Raw genomic sequence first — 18,129 nt, 5'->3', positions numbered from 1 at the left:
CCCCTCCCACTCTGCCGAGGACATGCAGCTCCTGGGCCTCCTCCACCGCCACTCCCTCACCACCCGATGCCTGGAGGAAGAACGTCTCATCTTCCGCTTTGGAACACTTCAACCCCAGGGCATCAGTGTGGACTTCAACAGTTTCCTCATTTCCCCTCCCCCCACTTTACCCCAGTTCAGCTCAGCACTGTCCTCATGACCAGTCCTACCTGCCAATCTCTCCCTTCCCACCGATCTGCTCCACCCTCTCCTGACCTATCACCTCCATCCCCACCCTCATTCACCTATTGTACTCTTTGCTGCCTTCTCCTCCACTCCCCGTCCTTACCTCTCCACCCTGGAGGCTCCTGATGAAGGGTTTTGCCCGAAACATCGATTTTCCTGCTCCTCGGATGCTGCCTGACCTGATCTGCTGGGCTTTTCTAGTACCACTCTAATCTAAACTCTCACCAACTTTAAAGGGCATTCAAACGGCCAGTGGATAGGCACATGGACAAGAATGTAATACTGTAGGCTAGATGGGCTTCAGATTGGTTTCACAGGTTGGCACGACAAATGGCCTGTACGGCACTGCAGTGTTCTACATTCCATCGCCTACCCAGATACCTTCCACCCACACCCTCTCCATTTATCTCTCAGTTCCCTTTCCACATTCCTGATGAAGGGCTTGTGTCCTAAACATCGACCCTGCTGCTCCTCGGATGCTGCCTGACCTGCTGTGCTTTTCCAGCACCACACTTTTGGACTCTTGACTCTCCAGCACCTGTAGTCCTCACTTTGTACTGTATTCTTGTAAGTTAGAGGAGCACAATTAGTCCATTCAGCCCATCAGGTCCTGGTCTTGTGGCATGGAGATCACCCGCTTCCTCTAAGCCCCAGGCTGGGGCTGGGGGCCGGGGCTGGGGCCTCGGGTCTGGGGTTTTCAGGTTTGGGGGCTGGGGCTCGGCTCTCACTCACCTCCCTGGCGTTCTCCTGGCCCACCAGGCCGGCGGCCGCCACCTTGGCCTGCCCATTGTCGTCCAAGCCGAGCCCCTTCACGTGGCTGTGGCTGGCGATCCGCTGGGTCTTGGTGGTGCTCTTGACCTCCTCAATCTTCATGGTTAACGGTCAGTGTACAGCCCGCTCCCCGTTCCGGTACAGGCCCAAGCCTCAACCTCCTCCTCACTCAGAGCCCGCGGCGCGTGTTACCAAGCGGCGACACCGCTCTCGCCGACCAACGTCGGTTTCCTTCGCCGATTGGACAGACGACGCGTCAATCACCGTAACCCACGCCTCTATTGGTTAACAGGGCCATCCATCATAGTAACACCCAACCAGCAAGCTCGGTGGGCAGGGACGTCCTGTCGGTCGCTAAGGGGAGGACCCCTGCTGGCGGAAGCACGGAGTTCCTGTCGTGCTATTGGCTGTCCGTTGCGCATTCTCAATCCCCATTGGATGTTATTGCTGACAATCATAAGGCATAAAGGAAAAGGTTACCATTAGTTCACCTCACGTTCAAACTTCAAGAAGAAAATATCAAGAAGATATTTTTGCCCTTAGTATTTCTCAGCTCCACCCACACTGACTCTACATCCCCTGATTCTAGGTCCCCCCGCGCAAGGGACTGAATATCATCCATTACCAACATGGCCACCCCACCCCCTCACCATAGGAAATGATGTCACCATGGGAAATGACATCACCCACCAAAGGAACTTCAAACATATAAATACAAAGTGGACTATACCACCGGTTATTCATTTGGAGGCTCACCGAAGATGTTACCTAGTATGGTGACAAAATGTCTGAAAACAAAGCTTCCAGCTCATTGAGCAAACCTACATCCAGAACAGGGTAAATAAAGCTAATGAATGTGGCATGTCCACAAGGGCTCTCACCAATTTTTATACACGCACCATAAAAAGCATCCTATCCAGATGCATCACAGCTTGGAATTGCAACTGCTGTGCCCAAGAGAGCAAAAAATTACAAAGAGTGTGAACGCAATCCAGTCCATCATGTAAACCAGCCTCCATTCCATGACTTTGTCTGTACTTCCCGCTGCCTTGGGAAAGCAGCTAACATGATCAAAGACTCCTTCCACCTCGATCATACTCTCTTCCACCCTCTTCCATTGGGCAGAAGATACGAAATTTGAAAACACCTACAAACAGATTTAAAAACACATTTTTCTCCAAAGTTATCACACTTATGAATGACCTCTTAGATATTAGAGTTGTTCTTTCTCTACACTTACTCGATAACTGTAACACTCTATTCTGCATGCTGTTCTATTACCCTGATATACGTATGTAAGATATGATTTGTTTGGTTCACATGGAAAACAATGCTTTTCACTATGTCTCAGTATGTGACAGTAATAAATCAAATCAATAAAGAGAAACTATTTCCACTGGTTGGGGATTCCAGAATTAGGGGACATAGTCTGAGAATTTGAACTAGACTATTGATTAGAATAGATTAGATTCCCTACAGTGTGGAATCAGGCCCTTTGGCCCAATCAGTGCACATTGACCCTCCAAAGAGTAACCCACCCCGACCCATTTCCCTCTGACTAATGCACCTAACACATTGGCAATTCACCTGACCTGCATATCTTTGGACTATGGGAGGAACCAGAGCTCCCAGAGAAAACCCTTGCAGATACCCTGTGCAAACGCCACACAGACAATTGCCCAAGGCTGGAATCAAACCTGGGGCCCTGGTGCTGTGAGGCAGCAGTGCTAACCAGATGTTAGGAAGCACTTCTACATTCAGGGTGGTAGAGGTTTAGAACTCTTCCACAAATGACATTTCATGATTAGATTACTTACAGTGTGGAAACAGGCCCTTCGGCCCAACAAGTCCACACCGACCCGCCGAAGCGCAACCCACCCATACCCCTACATTTACCCCTTTAACCTAACACTATGGGCAATTTAGCATGGCCAATTCACCTGACCCGCACATCTTTGGACTGTGGGAGGAAACCGGAGCACCCGGAGGAAACCCACGCAGATACGGGGAGAATGTGCAAACTCCACACAGTCAGTCACCTGAGTCGGGAATTGAACCCGGGTCTCTGGCGCTGTGAGGCAGCAGTGCTAACCACTGTGCCACCCCTGATTGATTACTTGTTAATGTTAAATCTGACATTGATCAAGTTTTATTTAGCAAAGATATGGAATTAGATCACAGATCATCCGTGGTCTCCTCCTCAAATGGCAGACTAGGTTTGAGGGTTTCATAAGACTGTCCAGGATGCCCAGCCCTTGGAGGGAGCTTCAAAAGGCCTTCCTGATTTCAGTCCTAAATGGCCCAGCTCAAATTTTAAGTAATGTTTTCTTGTTCTTGATTTTCTAGCAGGATTTAAACACCTCGATCTGATCATTCTTCAATCTTCTCCGCGCAGATAAATGCAAGCCAGGTTTACAACAACCTCTAATAGTTAAACCCTTTATAGACCTGGCATCATTCAATGCTCCTGGATATTATTGACTGTGGTGGTAAAGTTATGAAGAAGAGTCACAATGGACTGAAACGTTAACACTGATTCTCTCTCCACAGAAGTTGCCGGATTGTTCCAGTTTCTCCAGCATTTTCTGTTGTTGTTTCAGATTGTTCATGGCGGAGTGTGGGCTGTGAAGCGGAACCCTCGGTTCCTCCCTCATGGCGGGAGGAGCTGGGGGGGAAGGTGGATAGCGGGTGCACAACGGAAGGTCCGTCGAGTTTGAGCGCCCCCCCCTCCCACCGGCATCCGGTTTTTGGTAACCATGGCGGCGGCCGCAGCCTCAGAGACCCTGAATTTTAATGTCGGGGTGCTGGGTCACATCGACAGCGGGAAGACGTCGCTGGCCCGGGCCCTGAGCACCACGGCCTCCACCGCCGCGTTCGATAAGAATCCTCAGAGCCGGGAGAGGGGCATCACCCTGGATCTGGGCTTCTCGTCCTTCTGCCTGCCCGTCCCGGAGCACCTCAAGCCGCATGGAGGCTACACCAGGCTCCAGGTGACACTGGTGGACTGTCCCGGACACGCTTCCCTCATCAGGACCATCATTGGAGGTACGTCTGTTTCTTTGCTTGTGTGGGAATGAATAGCATTCCGTGTTTCGCCCCCCTCTCTCTCTCTCTCTCTCTTCCCGCACCCCTTGCACCTGTAGTCTGCAAAACGAAAACCTCATGCATTGATGTTGCACGTATCACTGTGCACCTTTGGCACTCTCTGCCACAGAAGGTTTTGCGGATGCTCCACTGTTGAAGACCTGTGTCTCCCCCCACCCCAAAAGTCTGACCGCCGTCTGTCTACAAGGGACGACTGTGATGGAATACTAGGAGAAAGTGAGGGCTGCAGATGCTGGAAATCAGAGCTGAGAAATGTGTTGCTGGAAAAGCTCAGCAGGTCAGGCAGCATCCAAGGAACAGGAGAATCGACGTTTCGGGCATAAGCCTTCCTGAAGAAGGGCTTATGCCCGAAACGTCGATTCTCCTGCTCCTTGGATGCTGCCTGACCTTTGATGGAATACTCTCCACTTGCCTAGATTAGTCTGTCTCCAAGAGCACTCAAGAAGCTCAATGGCATCTAGGACAAGGCAGCCCTGCTCGTTTGGCACCCCATCCACAACCGTCAACGTGCACTCACTCAACCACCAAAACTCAAGCAGTATTGTGTACTGTCCTCAAGATACACTGCAGTAATTCACCCAGGCTCAGTAAACAGCACCTACCAAATCCTTTACCATTTAGAAGGACAAGGGCAACAGATACATGGGAACACAAGACCCTACAAGTTCCCATCCCAGCTGCTACACATCCTGACTCGAATATATCTCGCCATTCCTTCAATGCTTCTGGCTCAAAATCTTGGAACTACCTTACTAATAGCAATCTGGATGTCTACATGCCCTACAAACTGCAACAGTTCAAGATGGCAGCTCATCAGCATCTTTTCAAGGACAACTGGGGAAAGGCAATAAATGTTGGCCCATGGCCCATGACTGAAGAAAGAAATGTAAAGATTAGGACAGACAGATTTTGTGTCTAGGAAATGAGGAATGTAAGGCATGGGTGAAAAATGGAATTGAAGATCAGCAATGGTCATATGGAAGGGGAGTGGCGGGGAGCAGACTGGATTGGTCTACCTCTGCTTCTTTTAAAAAATTATTCTTGACCTCTGATCATTGCAACATAGTCGACAGCAAAAAAAAGTACTTTTGAAGTCTGATCCCCTTTCTGGATATTTTCTAATTAATCTGTTCTGATATATCATTACAACCTATTGAACAGGTGGGATTTGAACCTGGGCCTTCTGGCTCGGGGAGTGTCATAAGAGTCTGATTCCTGTTTTTTTTCTCCTTTTATTTGTATACGTGGAAGTGTTATCTCTCACAATCCAACTGGTTTTCCCACCACCAGATCTGTGGTACTTTTCATCTATTAACCATCATCAGTTAATTATCCATGTTTCCAATCTTCCAATTTATGTGCAAAGCCACTAAGAGTGACGCAATGACACTAAAGGGAGAGCAGGGGCTGAGGACTAAAGCAAAATGGACTGATTCATGTTCTATTGCAGAAAATTGACAGCTAATTTGTGCACAGTGAATTCCTCAAACAGCTGCGAGATAATGATCACTTGCTCTGTTTCTATGTTGTTGAGTGAGGGCTAAGTTTTGGTCAGAAGACTGGAAATACCTCCCTTATTTTTCTTGACTTAGTGGCTTTTGGATTTGATGTCCACCTTAGAGTTTGCCCGAGGGCTTCGTTTATGTCTCCTTGAAACCTCACTTGCAAAACAGTTGAGAGTAACAAAGTTGAAGTCTGATTCCTTTTCTCGATATGCACCTTTGACTGTACCTCACCTTGTCATTGCTGCAGAGGAGAAACTACCTTACATGTTGGGTGAGAAGCCTTCCGAGATCCTTGAAACGCAACCTTTTGACTCAGCAGTGAGAGTACCACCCTTTGATTCAAATCTGACGATGCTGCAATGGAACTTAAGATTAGGAATTTAGTTTGGATATTGTTTTCAAAGAGCCATGAGTGGCACAATAGGCCAAATGCTGAAAGATTCAAGTTGTTTGATTCAACCTCTCTCTGTGACAAAGCATTTTATTCTCCAGCAACCCCCCACATAGAGAATGTTTTCCTCACTCTTTCTGGCAACTCTGGACAGAAACATGACCTTTGCCAACAATAAGGCCAAGGATCATCTAGTTTGCCTCCTTTTATGTTATTAGTTGCATGTTGTTTTTGAACCTAATCAGGCTGAAGAGAGTTTACTTTTCTCCATCGTGGAATAGTAACTGTGCGTGTAATTCAGATGCCCAAGTTAATGCTCAAGGAGGCCTCCTGTGACACAGTGATAGTCTCCCTGAGTTAGAATGTCCAGGTTCAAGTCCCATCTGCTCCAGAGGTGTGTCATAACATGCCTGAACTGATTAGTTTAAAAAAAATCTCCTTCTCCATTCCTCCATGCTATTTTTAGTCAACCTGCTCGTTCAGCTTCTGACACATCTCAGGCATAGGTAGGTCACAAATGTGGATCTTCTGGCCCAGAAGTAAGAGCACTACCACTCAGCCATAACAGTACCCAGAAATGTTGAGAAAGGCAGGTGAGCAGGATTCAAACCTATGGGGGTGACCCTACCAAGGTTTAGTTATTTTAATCTACCTTCTCAGAAATGCTTTGACACGTAATTATAGCAATAAATCTTTCTCTCAATTAGTTTACCAGGAACTTCAGATTTTAAGTTGATCAGCCCAAATTGTGAGTCCTTAGTTATGGAAATAGTAAATATATACCCTTCAAGCAGCAACATTAAAAACCGTTCCTATGAGTATTATGACATTGCTATTGACAGAGCTTGCACTGTCTAAATGGGTTTCCGTGTTTCTTGCATTACAGCAGAGTCCGCACTTTATTGGCTGAGGTTGTGAAACATGTTTATTCAGGCAGAGTTTTCTTTTTTTCTCTTTTGTTTCTGTCTTCCCTCAACACTCCCAGAATAATTTTAAATACCATTACCTTTCTTTGCTGCAGTCAGTTGTAGAGACCAAACTATTGTCTACCTCAGTAGATGTTTTTGCTGTGGGAAATATTATGGACCTGATTGATCTTGTTTCCAGCTAATATACACTTAAACATTTCCCCAGTAGTTATTTGATGGTGATTAGGAGCATGGTCCTTTGCTGTATTTTCTGTAATTTGTCACTGCTGTAACTCAATTAGTACAGGCCAAGGATTAAATCATGGACCTTCCTGATCTGTATGAGTTAGTCCAGCACTTTGTTATCTACTGATTATTCAGTAGATAAACAGAGTAACATAATTTAGAAGGAAGGCTGAGTCAACCATACCAATTCCTTTTGATAATGGGTGCAGTGTAAGAAATGTTTTTGACAGTTAGAAATTAAACTGTTAATTCTGGTCTTGTAACTTTATTTTGCTTTGACAGGGTCCTGTGAGTGTGGTGTATTTTTGGAGCTTCTTGGAATTCCTGAATGCTCTTTTAATTTGGTCTGTGTGCATACCTCATCTGGGTCTTTTTTCTCATTTGTATAAAATTAATTCTATTTATCCAAGTTGGGGTAAATGCTATCTCCTATACTGACAGTAGTTTGACCAAAATGGCATGTTTTCTTGTTATGTTCTCTGTGACAAAACGCACCTAACAAGTGAGAAGAACACATGTACGAGAGAGGAATGGAAAGGTATGTAAATCAGGTGAGAGAAGGCATGGAGTGCAAGTATTGACATGGATCAGTTGGACTGAATGGCTTGTGTTTGTGCTGTAAACATTCAGTGAACTCTGGCCCCGCTCTTACACAAAGGCAAAGTTTGGCCCTTATTCAAAGTAATATGTAATAAATGCTATCAACAATACTTTAATCACACAGTTGAATGGACTAGTTTCATGTTAAGGCAATAAGATAAAGAAGAATTCTCGCATTATACCCCCAAGACAAGCTTTCTGAATTTTGAGATGTTTGAAATATCCATGTATGTGGATTGTAAATATTTTCAGATTGTTTATCCTACGTCAAAGTGCCAAGAAATGGAGGCAGTCATTTTCTGTGATTCCTTTTCCCTTGTCTTCCTGTTTGATTGCCTGCAAGTATCTTCCAGTTGCAAGCTGTTTGTACCAAATGGCATCTAAACACTCACTTCAGATGTTTTCTAATCAAGCCACTCAGTGTAGTTTTTAGTTTACATACTTCTGGAGTATGTGAACTCAGGCCTCCTGACATTCACTGCATTCACTTCCTCAACCTGTTCGTTGTGTTATGACGCACCTCTGGAGTAGGTAGGAGTTGAACCCAGGCCTTCTGGCTTAGAAGTAAACAATGCCACTCTGCCATAATATCCCCACATTCAGTGCAAAAACAATTTTCTAACTAACCTGTTCAGAGACTTTATTATACTCTGGAACTTGAACCGAGGCCTCCTGGCTCAATGGTAGAGATATTACCACTGCATCACGTGATTTCCCCCATTCACTGCAAAATGTGCTTTGTATGATATAATTCACCTGCCATACATAAGTACAGATATCACAGCAGAGTCCATTTCAGCACAACAAGTGTGCTGTCTTTCAGAAGAGATGTTACAGAAAAACCATGTTTGCTCTCTCAGCTTTCTACCTGTGGATTATTTAGGTAAATGATCTCATGACACCATTTGAAAGAAAGGCTGATCCTCTTGTCCACACCCAGTGCTTATCCCACAATCAATTTTGAACAAAAAAAATTACTTGGTCATTTGATTATTATCACATTGCCCTTTGTGGGAGCTTGCTGTGTGCAAAGTGGATTCTATATTTTGTATATAGCAAGTCCAAAGTACGTCTTTGGCTGGAAGTGCTTTGACAGCTATGGTAGTTGTGAAAAGAACTTTATAAATATGAATCATGTGATGAAAGTTCATCACATTATTAATTGGAAATTTGGACTCTAGAGGTATTTTGGTTTTCAATGGGCTGCAAGTGTTTTTCTTCCTTAAGGAAAGGTCTTAAAATTATTTGGAGTAATGAGCCTTCCCAAGAAATCATGTGATTTAAGGTAAATGACTTAAACTACTTTGATGCCAGTGTTGGACTGAAGTAGGCAAAGTTAAAAATCACCCAACACCAGGTTATAGTCCAATAGGTTTATTTGGCAATACTAGCTTTTGGGACACTGCCCCTTCATCATTTGGTCCTGCTCCACAGCTACCTGATCTCACAGCTATCTTGTGAGATAATTGCTGCTTCTCGCTACATTGAGCTTTTATTACCTATGAAGGGGAGGCCAGGAGCTAAAAGCAGATAGCAGTTCAGAAGAAAAAGGGCCACTTTCGCAGATGTGTTGTTCAGCAGCTTAAAAATAGTCAGAACTCTAAGGTTAAAAATCACACAACACCAGGTTATAGTCCAACAGGTTTATATGGAAGCAGTAGCTTTTGGAGTGCTGCTCCTTCATCACCTCTTCATCAGGTAGCTCTGGAACAGGACTAAATGGCGGCACGGTGGCACAGTGGTTAGCACTGCTGCCTCACAGCGCCAGAGACCCGAGTTCAATTCCCGACTCAGGTGACTGTCTGTGTGGAGTTTGCACATTCTCCCCGTGTATGCGTGGGTTTCCTCCGGTTGCTCCGGTTTCCTCCCACACTCCAAAGATGTGCAGGTCAGGTGAATTGGCCATGCTAAATTGCCCATAGTGTTAGGTAAAGGGGTAAATGCAGGGTAATAGGTGGGTTGTGCTTTGGCGGGTCGGTGTGGACTTGTTGGGCCGAAGGACCTGTTTCCACACTGTAAGTAATCTAATCTAATCTAAATGATCCTGCTCCACAGCTACCTGATGAAGGAGCAACGCTCCGAAAGCTAGTGCTAATGAGTAAACCTATTGGACTATAACCTGGTGTTATGTGATTTTTAATTTTGTGGAGAGGCAGTTGCAAAGAGAATCACATCTGATGAATGTGCAGAAGGTCACCAAAAGGAAGTATCTGCCATCTCATCAATTCAGGAAGGAATTTTGTAATGAAGATAGGAGTAATACTTCACTGGGGTTGAGCACCTGTCAAGGATATTGCTGGGAAACAGGGTTGAGTCTTTGTTTTTACTGCTTTTCGACTCTTTATAAGTAGTTTTTCTATGAATAAAAATAGTCTTGTTTTCTTTTGTGAAAAAACTTTTGTTCTTTTGCTAAAAGTACATTGGCAACCAAATTGTAAAAATGCAACTTGGGATGAATCAAATCATGTTACATGCTGGAATCTGACTTGTCCAGTATGACCATGAATTAGAATTGGAACACAGTGGGGGCTGTTGTCGGGATACGAATGTAGTGAATTTAAGAAGGATTTTTGAATCTTTAAGAAAATCGGTCCTGGGCATGAAAACATGTTGTTATCAAGTTCATGACACAGATGGGAATTTCACAATTGTTTTGACTGTTGCTAAAACCTTTCTGGGAGTAGAAAATATAACAGTGTGTTATTAGAAATCCTCAAGGATACACTGTGAGTTAGTGGCCTTTAATGTCATACAGTGCCTCTATCGATATAGCTATGCCAGTTTGTCTGAACAGCAGTTTGTAGAAGATGCAGTTGTTAAAACAATACTTAATGCTTTATCAGCTTGTCACTGAAATTTGTCAATTAAACTTTAGAATAAGAATGGGAGAAAGCTGAATATACAAAGAAGAAAGAAATGTAATGAAATCACTGGGTGCAATCATTGAAGCTAGAGAACAAGTTTGACAATGTGAGGACAATTATGGTGGAAGAATTCTGACATCGTAATCTGACAACCCTTGAGTGTTCTTTAGGTCAGCATCAAGTATCAGAAATTTGAGAATCAGCAGTTCTCACAGACAGCTATGAAATCACTCAGTTACACTTGAGGAAATATCATTGAGGGAATTAAAGAAATTAGAAGAATAGAAAACGTGGGCATGGATCATAAGGAACAAACTGAACAATGCTAAAAGAATAAAGGAGAAAGGCTAGAACCTATCAGCATTATAGGGAACTAACACAATTATTGTGATAAGATTGGACGTACTAAAGTCAAATGCTGCCTGACCTGTTGTACTTTTCTAGCACCACACTTTTCGACTGTGATTCTCCAGCATCTGCAGTCCTCATTTTCTCTCAGTCATGCCTTACTGCAAAGCCACTTCCAAGGATGCCCACCCTGAAGAGGTTCTCCTCCTCCCTCCACAAGAATCTCAGTGAGTCTCTCTCCCAGCTCTTCCATGCCCCCCCCCCGTAATCTCCTCTGCCCTGAAGCTCTTCAGGTTACTGCCTGATTGCTGTACTTTTCCAGCGCCACATTTTTTGACTCTGATTCTCCAGCATCTACAGTCACCACTTTCTCTCACACTAAAGCCAATTGCTGAAAGCTAATGAGAGACCTATTACAGGCATTGACGCCCTTAAAGAATACTTAGAAAAGGGTGCATCAGGAAAAGAAATGTGTAATAAAATTGTAGCAATTGTACAGCTACCACCTGCTCCTCAGAACCTACGAAGAAGTCAAGAAAGATCAGGATAATCGAAGCAAATTCTGCCATGATTATAGATAAAGGAAGTCAGACTATTAGAGGTTCTGAACATTTTATTTCAAAGGAAGAATAATTTCTATTTGCTTCTAATGAAGGTGTTAAAAAGATTGATAGACACTGAAGCAAGCCAGGTGCTGAGGCTGACTCTTTAGCCCTTTGTCAAGGCAAATGTATCATGAAGAAAAATTAAATATTTGGATGCATATGTGGAAGTTACAAATTGGTATCATAAGTGTGTTTCAGTGAAAGGAGAAGCTATAGAGGAATTGGTTTTATCTTGGGGAATGAACTGGATGTTAAAAATATTGATGTCACCTAAGGTATTGGAACTACCTGAATTGTTTTGTGACTTGATCTCTGGCTGATAGACTTCTCTTCTTGACTAATTCTACGATAAAGGGAGATGACTTTGAAATACAGTTACCTGATGTCATTTTTGAAAGTTAAACATCGCACAACAACAGGTTATAGTCTAACAGGTCTATTTGAAAGTACAAACTTTCAGAGCATTGCTAATTTGTCAGGAGCTACCTGGAGAAACTATAACCTGGTGTTGTGTGATTTTTAACTTTGTCCATCGCAGTCCAACACCAACACCTCCACATTTTTAAAGATGTAAGAGAAAGGATGAATGTTAAACAAAAAATGGTTGACCTGTCAAGCCCATCTTCTTTGATAGAAAAGAAGGGAGATGATGACCTAGTGGCATTATCTCTAGACTATTCATTCAGAAACCTGAATAATATTCTACAGTGTGATGATCAAATTTGAATTCAATAAAAATCTGAAATCAAGAGTCTAATTATGGTCATGAAACCATTGTCAGTTGTTGGAAAATCGCATCTGGTTCACTAATGTCCTTTTAGGGAAGGAAACTGCTGTCCATACTTGATCTGGCCTACATGTGACTCCAGACCCACAGCAAAGTGAGTGACTCTTAACTGCTTTGGGGCAATTAGAGCTCGAGAATAAATGTTGACTGAGACAGTGGCATCTGCATCCCATGAATGAATTTAAAAATAAATTATAGCAATGCAGCAGACAGATCTTGAATTGAGACAGCTGTCACAAACTGTTGCTGAGAAATAAAATCAGAACCAGTTCTTGAGTTATCAGTTAAGACACCATGTTAATGAAGAAATGGAGACCACCTCAAATACCAGCTGATGAGGAATGCGTAGTCATCCCAATAGTACATCCATGTGAGTGTCACAGAATCACAGTATTGTGATGGTGCAGAAGAAGACACGTTGTGTCTGTACTGGCTCTCTGAGAATTTTAACTTAGCACTAATCTCCTGCCTTTTTTGTATTTAAGTAATCATCCAATGCCCTCTTTAATGCCTAAAGAAAATCAAACCTGTCTTCACCACGTGTTCTGGCATTGCATTCCAAATCAAAACCATTTGCTGAGTGACACAGTTCTTCTCTGTCCTCATGTTTTCTTCTTTTGTAGAGCACTTCAAGAGTGTGACCTCTGGTTCTTGACCTACACTGGAACAGCTTGGCTTTGACGTGGCAGGTTTTGGAGCACAAGTCTTCAATGCTATTGCCAGAATGTTGTCAGCGCCCATAGCTTTTGCAGTATCAAATGCCTTCTGCTATTTCTTGATGTTACATGGAATGAATTGTATTGACTGAAAATTGGCACTTGTGATACTGTGGACTTCTGGAAGAGGCAAAGATGGATCATCCACTCAGCACTTCCGGCTGAAGATTGTAAATGCTTCTGCCTTGTCCTTTCCGCTGAAGTGTTTGACTCCCTTATCATAGAAAATGGCGATATTTGTAGAGCGGTTGTTGAATTGATTACACCTGTGTCAGTTGCTGCTGATGTTATTTAGCATGCAAGTTATGGTGGGGGAGAGGGGGTGTCAGGTCATGAGGTTGCAGATTATGTTGAAGTACAGTTCTGCCGCTGAGGGCTCACAGTGCCTTGTGGATGACCTGTCTTGAGCAGCTAGATCTGTTTGGAGTCTTTCCTATTTAGCACAGTGCTAGGACATAACATGTTGGAGAATAGCTTTAATGTGAAATTAGGCCTCAGTTCTCTGAGGACCTGGTCGCTCCTCCTGATACTGTCATGTACAGATGCAAGTCGCTCCTCCTGATACTGTCATGTACAGATGCAAGAAGATGTGGTCAAATATGTTTTTCCCTTTTGTTGGTTCCTTCACCATCTGCTGCAGACCCAATCAAACTATGTCCTTTAGGACTTCACCAGCTCAATCAGAAATGGTGCTACCAAGCCACTCCCCAGTTGAAGGGCATTGAAATCCCTCATCCAGAAAACCTTTCGTGGCTTGCCATCCTCAATGATTCCTCCAGCTGATGTTCAATATGGAGTACTGATTCATCAGCTGGGGGTAAGGGTGCAATTTAAAAAAAATTGATTTGCAGGATAAAGGCACTACTGGCTGAGCCAGCACTTATTGCCCATCTCTAATTTGCCCAGAGCTCAGTTAAGAATAAACCACGTTGCTGTGGGTTTGAAGTCAAATGTAGGCCTGACCAGTTAAGGATAGCAGATTTTCTTTCTAGAAGGGCACTAATGAACCAGATGGGCTTTTCCTGTCAATCAGCAATGGTTTCATGGTCATCATTAGACTCTTGGAATCTGAATTCAATAATATTCTACCATCCGCCATGACTGGGTTCGAACTCAGGTCCCCTGGCTCTTTGATGAATATTGCAGCGATAATACCACCGAGCCATCACCTACCTGCTAATCTGTAGGTTTCATGGTTATCTTGCCCTTATGATCTTTTGCTATTTCTGGCATGTTGCTGTCTGCAAATCAGCTACTGTATGTGATTGTATTCTAAAATAGTTACAGTTCAAATGTACTTCATTAGCTCCAGAGCACTGTGAGATGCTCTGATGACATGAAGGACTTTATAAATGTCAGCTCTTTGGATTTTCACAAAGCATTCAGCAGAGTTCTGTTTTCATCTAAATATTCCGACATTGCTGAATTTTGTATTGAAACTTGGAGAAATGAACAGTGTAGGGCAGTCAGTCAGTGTGGCTTGAGAATTGAGCAGGATCTGTTAAACAAACTCACTTATCTTGTATTGCTCACCAGATGGCAGTAGCTGTTAAAGGACAGACAAACTTCCAGGACTGGCATAAATAATCCAGCGATAGTCCCTAATGTGCTTAGATTAATGAATACAAAGGATACTCCCTTTTGACAATTATCACTATACAAAGGAAACTTAGAAATAAAACATCTCTTTAGAGATGAAAATCTTCAAATGTCTTCCATCATTTAGGGAACTGCACAAATTAATCATTAATTAAAGTCTTGCATACACTGACTTGAATTTTTCTTTATTTTCCTCTCTATTGTTAGTGCCTGTAAACCTCCAATATCTGCTGACATGACTGTGCTTCCTCAATGAATCCAGCCACTGATTTGGCACGATTTACAACAATGTGGGGGTGGGGGAGGCATCATAGCTTTGCCCGATTTGTCTTCACCATACAATCTCTCTGTCTCAATAACATCGACTTGCATTTATATAATGTTTCCAACATAGAGAAATGTCCAAAGGCAGTTCACAGGAATTCATACTTAGGAAAATAATTCACACATGAAAGATGGAGGCAGATGACTACAGACTTCGTCAAAGGTGTTTTAAGGAGGAGAGGGATGCAATAAACATTTTTTGGGAGGAAATTCTAGATCCTTCAGGTCCATTCAGTGGTCAGATGAAGGAAGTGGCAGATCAGTAAGAGGCAGAGGTTGGAGGAAAGCACAGCTTTCAAAGAATTGTAAGGCTGGAGAAAGTTCAAGAAGTAGCCCAGAGGCATGGCAACTTGTGCACGCACACAATGCAGGAGTTAGTATTGCACAGGAGTAAAAGTCTCAGACTATAACCCTCTTCCTAGCTGAGGAATGCTGAGTTTAATTATATGGTCTAACCTGCCAGCCCTGTCAAAATCAACTAACTGAGTGCAGGCTGTGAATTGACTCCAGGACATTCCAGATCTGCATGGCTTAGTGCCATACCAGCGACTTATCTGCTAAGCCATCAGAAGCTGGCTACAGTTTTCCTTGGGGCTGAATACTTTAAAGATGGAGTTTAGTAGCTCTCCTCCTTTTCGTGCGTCATCCATGGGTAGGAGGGTGGCCTGCTTCCAAAGTTGCTTCAATGTCATTCTGGACCCAGCCTCTAAGAGGAGTCCAGGATGTCACTGCGCCTGATTCTCATTGCCTGGCTGTGAGGAAAGCCCTGATACCTGCTTAGTGGCTGATGTCTGAAGTTTGATTGGGTCGTGCATTTAAATATATTGTTGCTGGAGTTTGTTAAAGTATGAGCAACATTTTAAAAGTTATTATTGGGAAACATGGGAATAATTGCTACAGAAGTGTTTACTTTTAAATATTAAATGTCAATATTTTATAGAAAAAAAATCAGACAGCCTTACAGTATAAAGGGAGCCTACTGTAATTAAACCTGTAAAGGAACAGCTGATTCTAATGAAAGCAGGCTGTAGGATCTTCCGACACACTTCCTCTTATTTCCTGTTGGATTTTTTCTCCCTCTGGTTGTTTCCTATTTATTTAATATTTCCCTTTTTATGTCTTACAATTCCCCTGAATGTGCATTTTATGTTTTGTTTTTACAGTGGTCTTCACGTGTCTGCTTCTTTTGTTGGATTTAAAAGAATTCCTCTCCCACCCCCATCCTACTCTTGACTTTTTCTCCTTGGGTTTTTTTTGCCTTGCCTTTTTAATTATTTTCTGTTTGTTGCTAATGTGCAACACAGATGAAAATTGGATGCAAGTGAACAAGTTCAAGAAAGGTCTGAGTCGGCAGTAAATCACTGGCGGCTGATGGTGTGTCCTTGGTCTACTGTGTCTTGTGGGTGAATTTTGACAGGCAGCCATTCAGAATAATCAGCTTGAAGACAAGCAGGACTTTCTTTTCAACCACCCAACAGTGGAAAGCACAAGAAGAAACCGAGCAGGGACAAAGGTAGAAGCAGGAAACTTGTGAACAAGGGCAGCAATCAAATATAAAATGACAACTGGGTGACAAAATGGAAACAAAGGAAAAGAAATAAAGCTATAAGTAAAAATCACTTGCACCTACTACATTTCAGGGATATTGTTTGTACAAGTCACAAGTTCATTTTCTTTCACATATCCTGCTGTTTCTCTAAGATGCTCTTTGCTGGAATAGAGCCAGTACAGGTGTTGGCAACCAACCAATAGTTTAGTCAAGTGATCTTTGATCTTGTTCAGTGTCAAAGTCAACCGATGAAACCTATTTAACATCTCAGTTAAACCACACCCCATTCTCACTCAAAATCTGTAACATGACTCTTTTCTATCATGGACCTCGGGTTTAATTTGCAATTTGTTTTTTTTGCCAAAAGGGATTGCACTTTATTCTAATGCTTCCATCAGCTACCCAAAGTGATCTGTTAACTCAGTACAGACCAGGATTTTGCAAAACTGTTTTCCCAAATTTGACTTGTTCACTATGCAGTATTTTTGCTTGTTAAGAGTTGTTCAACTCAGCGGAATTATTTTGAGAATTGGTTCTTATTATTTCTTGTTATTCTGCAATGTGTGTTAATAATTAATATACCACTAAAGGTCAAGCCACTGTCATTTGCACAACGTTATTACCATAGCTTGCTGGACCATGATGTGGAGGTTTCACCTCTAAAGATGGACTTTGTGAAAGCTGTTGTGATGAGGCGAAGTATCTGTCACTGATAGCCTGCCCTTTTCAACACTGTAAGCTTAAGGATGCAATCCAGAGAACTGACAGCTTCTCCTGGTTTGTCTGGAGGGAATACACAACCTTATCTGACTGGGCCATCCTCCAGATTATCCAGTCACTGATAAAACTACACAGTGACCTCAACAAGTTTCATCCCACCATCAAACTCACCATGGACTACTCTCGACTGTTTGTCTCATTCTTGGACACATGCGTCTCCATCAAGGATGGACACCTCAGCACCACACTCTACCGCAAACCCACAGACAACCTCACGATGCTACACTTCTCCAGCTTCCACCCAAAACATATTAAAACAGCCATTCCCTATGGACAAGCCCTATGCATACACCAGATCTGCTCAGATGAGGAGGGATGTGACCAACACCTGGAAGTACTCAAGGATGCCCTCACAAGAACGGGGTACGATGCTCAACTCATCGACCGCCAGTTCCGACGTGCCACAGCAAGGAACCGTAACGACCTCCTCAGGAGAAAGACACGTGCTGCAACTGACAGGGTATCCTTCGTTGTTCAGTACTTCCCAATGGCTGAAAAATTACACCATGTTCTTCGTGAGCTGCAACACATTATCAATGAGGATGAGCACCTCACCAAGACCTTCCCCACACCTCCACTACTTGCCTTTAAACAACCGCCAAACCTCAAACAGATCATTGTTTGTAGCAAACTGCCCGGCTTTCAGGACAACTCCATACAACCCTGTCAAAGTAGGCACTGCAAGATGTGTCAGAGCGTAGGAATTCCTGAAGAAGAGCTCATGCCCGAAACGTCGATTCTCCTGCTCCTTGGATGCTGCCTGACCTGCTGCACTTTTCCAGCAACACATTTTCAGCTCTATATAA

At 43.3% G+C, this 18,129-nt stretch overlaps 2 protein-coding genes across 3 annotated transcripts in view; one reads left to right on the top strand and one right to left on the bottom strand.

Moving 5' to 3' along the window:
* Positions 1–1,159, bottom strand: part of ruvbl1 (RuvB-like AAA ATPase 1) — a 72,311-nt gene extending 71,152 nt beyond the window's left edge. Inside the window, exon 1 of the mRNA XM_043707584.1 lies at positions 958–1,159. Within this exon, the coding sequence (XP_043563519.1) occupies positions 958–1,098 (141 nt within the window). The 5' untranslated portion in view covers positions 1,099–1,159. The remainder of the gene's footprint in view (positions 1–957) is intronic.
* Positions 1,160–3,450: 2,291 nt separating this feature from the next.
* eefsec (eukaryotic elongation factor, selenocysteine-tRNA-specific) overlaps positions 3,451–18,129 on the top strand; it is a 418,279-nt gene continuing 403,600 nt past the window's right edge. Inside the window, exon 1 of one of the 2 annotated variants that reach the window (XM_043707583.1) lies at positions 3,451–4,041. In XM_043707583.1, the coding sequence (XP_043563518.1) occupies positions 3,753–4,041 (289 nt within the window). In that variant the 5' untranslated portion in view covers positions 3,451–3,752. The remainder of the gene's footprint in view (positions 4,042–18,129) is intronic. The other variant, XM_043707582.1, reaches the window with a different exon arrangement.

This window comes from Chiloscyllium plagiosum, chromosome 18 (assembly GCF_004010195.1).
Source record: "Chiloscyllium plagiosum isolate BGI_BamShark_2017 chromosome 18, ASM401019v2, whole genome shotgun sequence".
Taxonomy (NCBI): Eukaryota; Metazoa; Chordata; class Chondrichthyes; order Orectolobiformes; family Hemiscylliidae; genus Chiloscyllium; species Chiloscyllium plagiosum.
The sequence above is the reverse complement of the archived record's forward strand: the minus strand, read 5'-3'. Positions and strand labels throughout refer to the sequence as shown.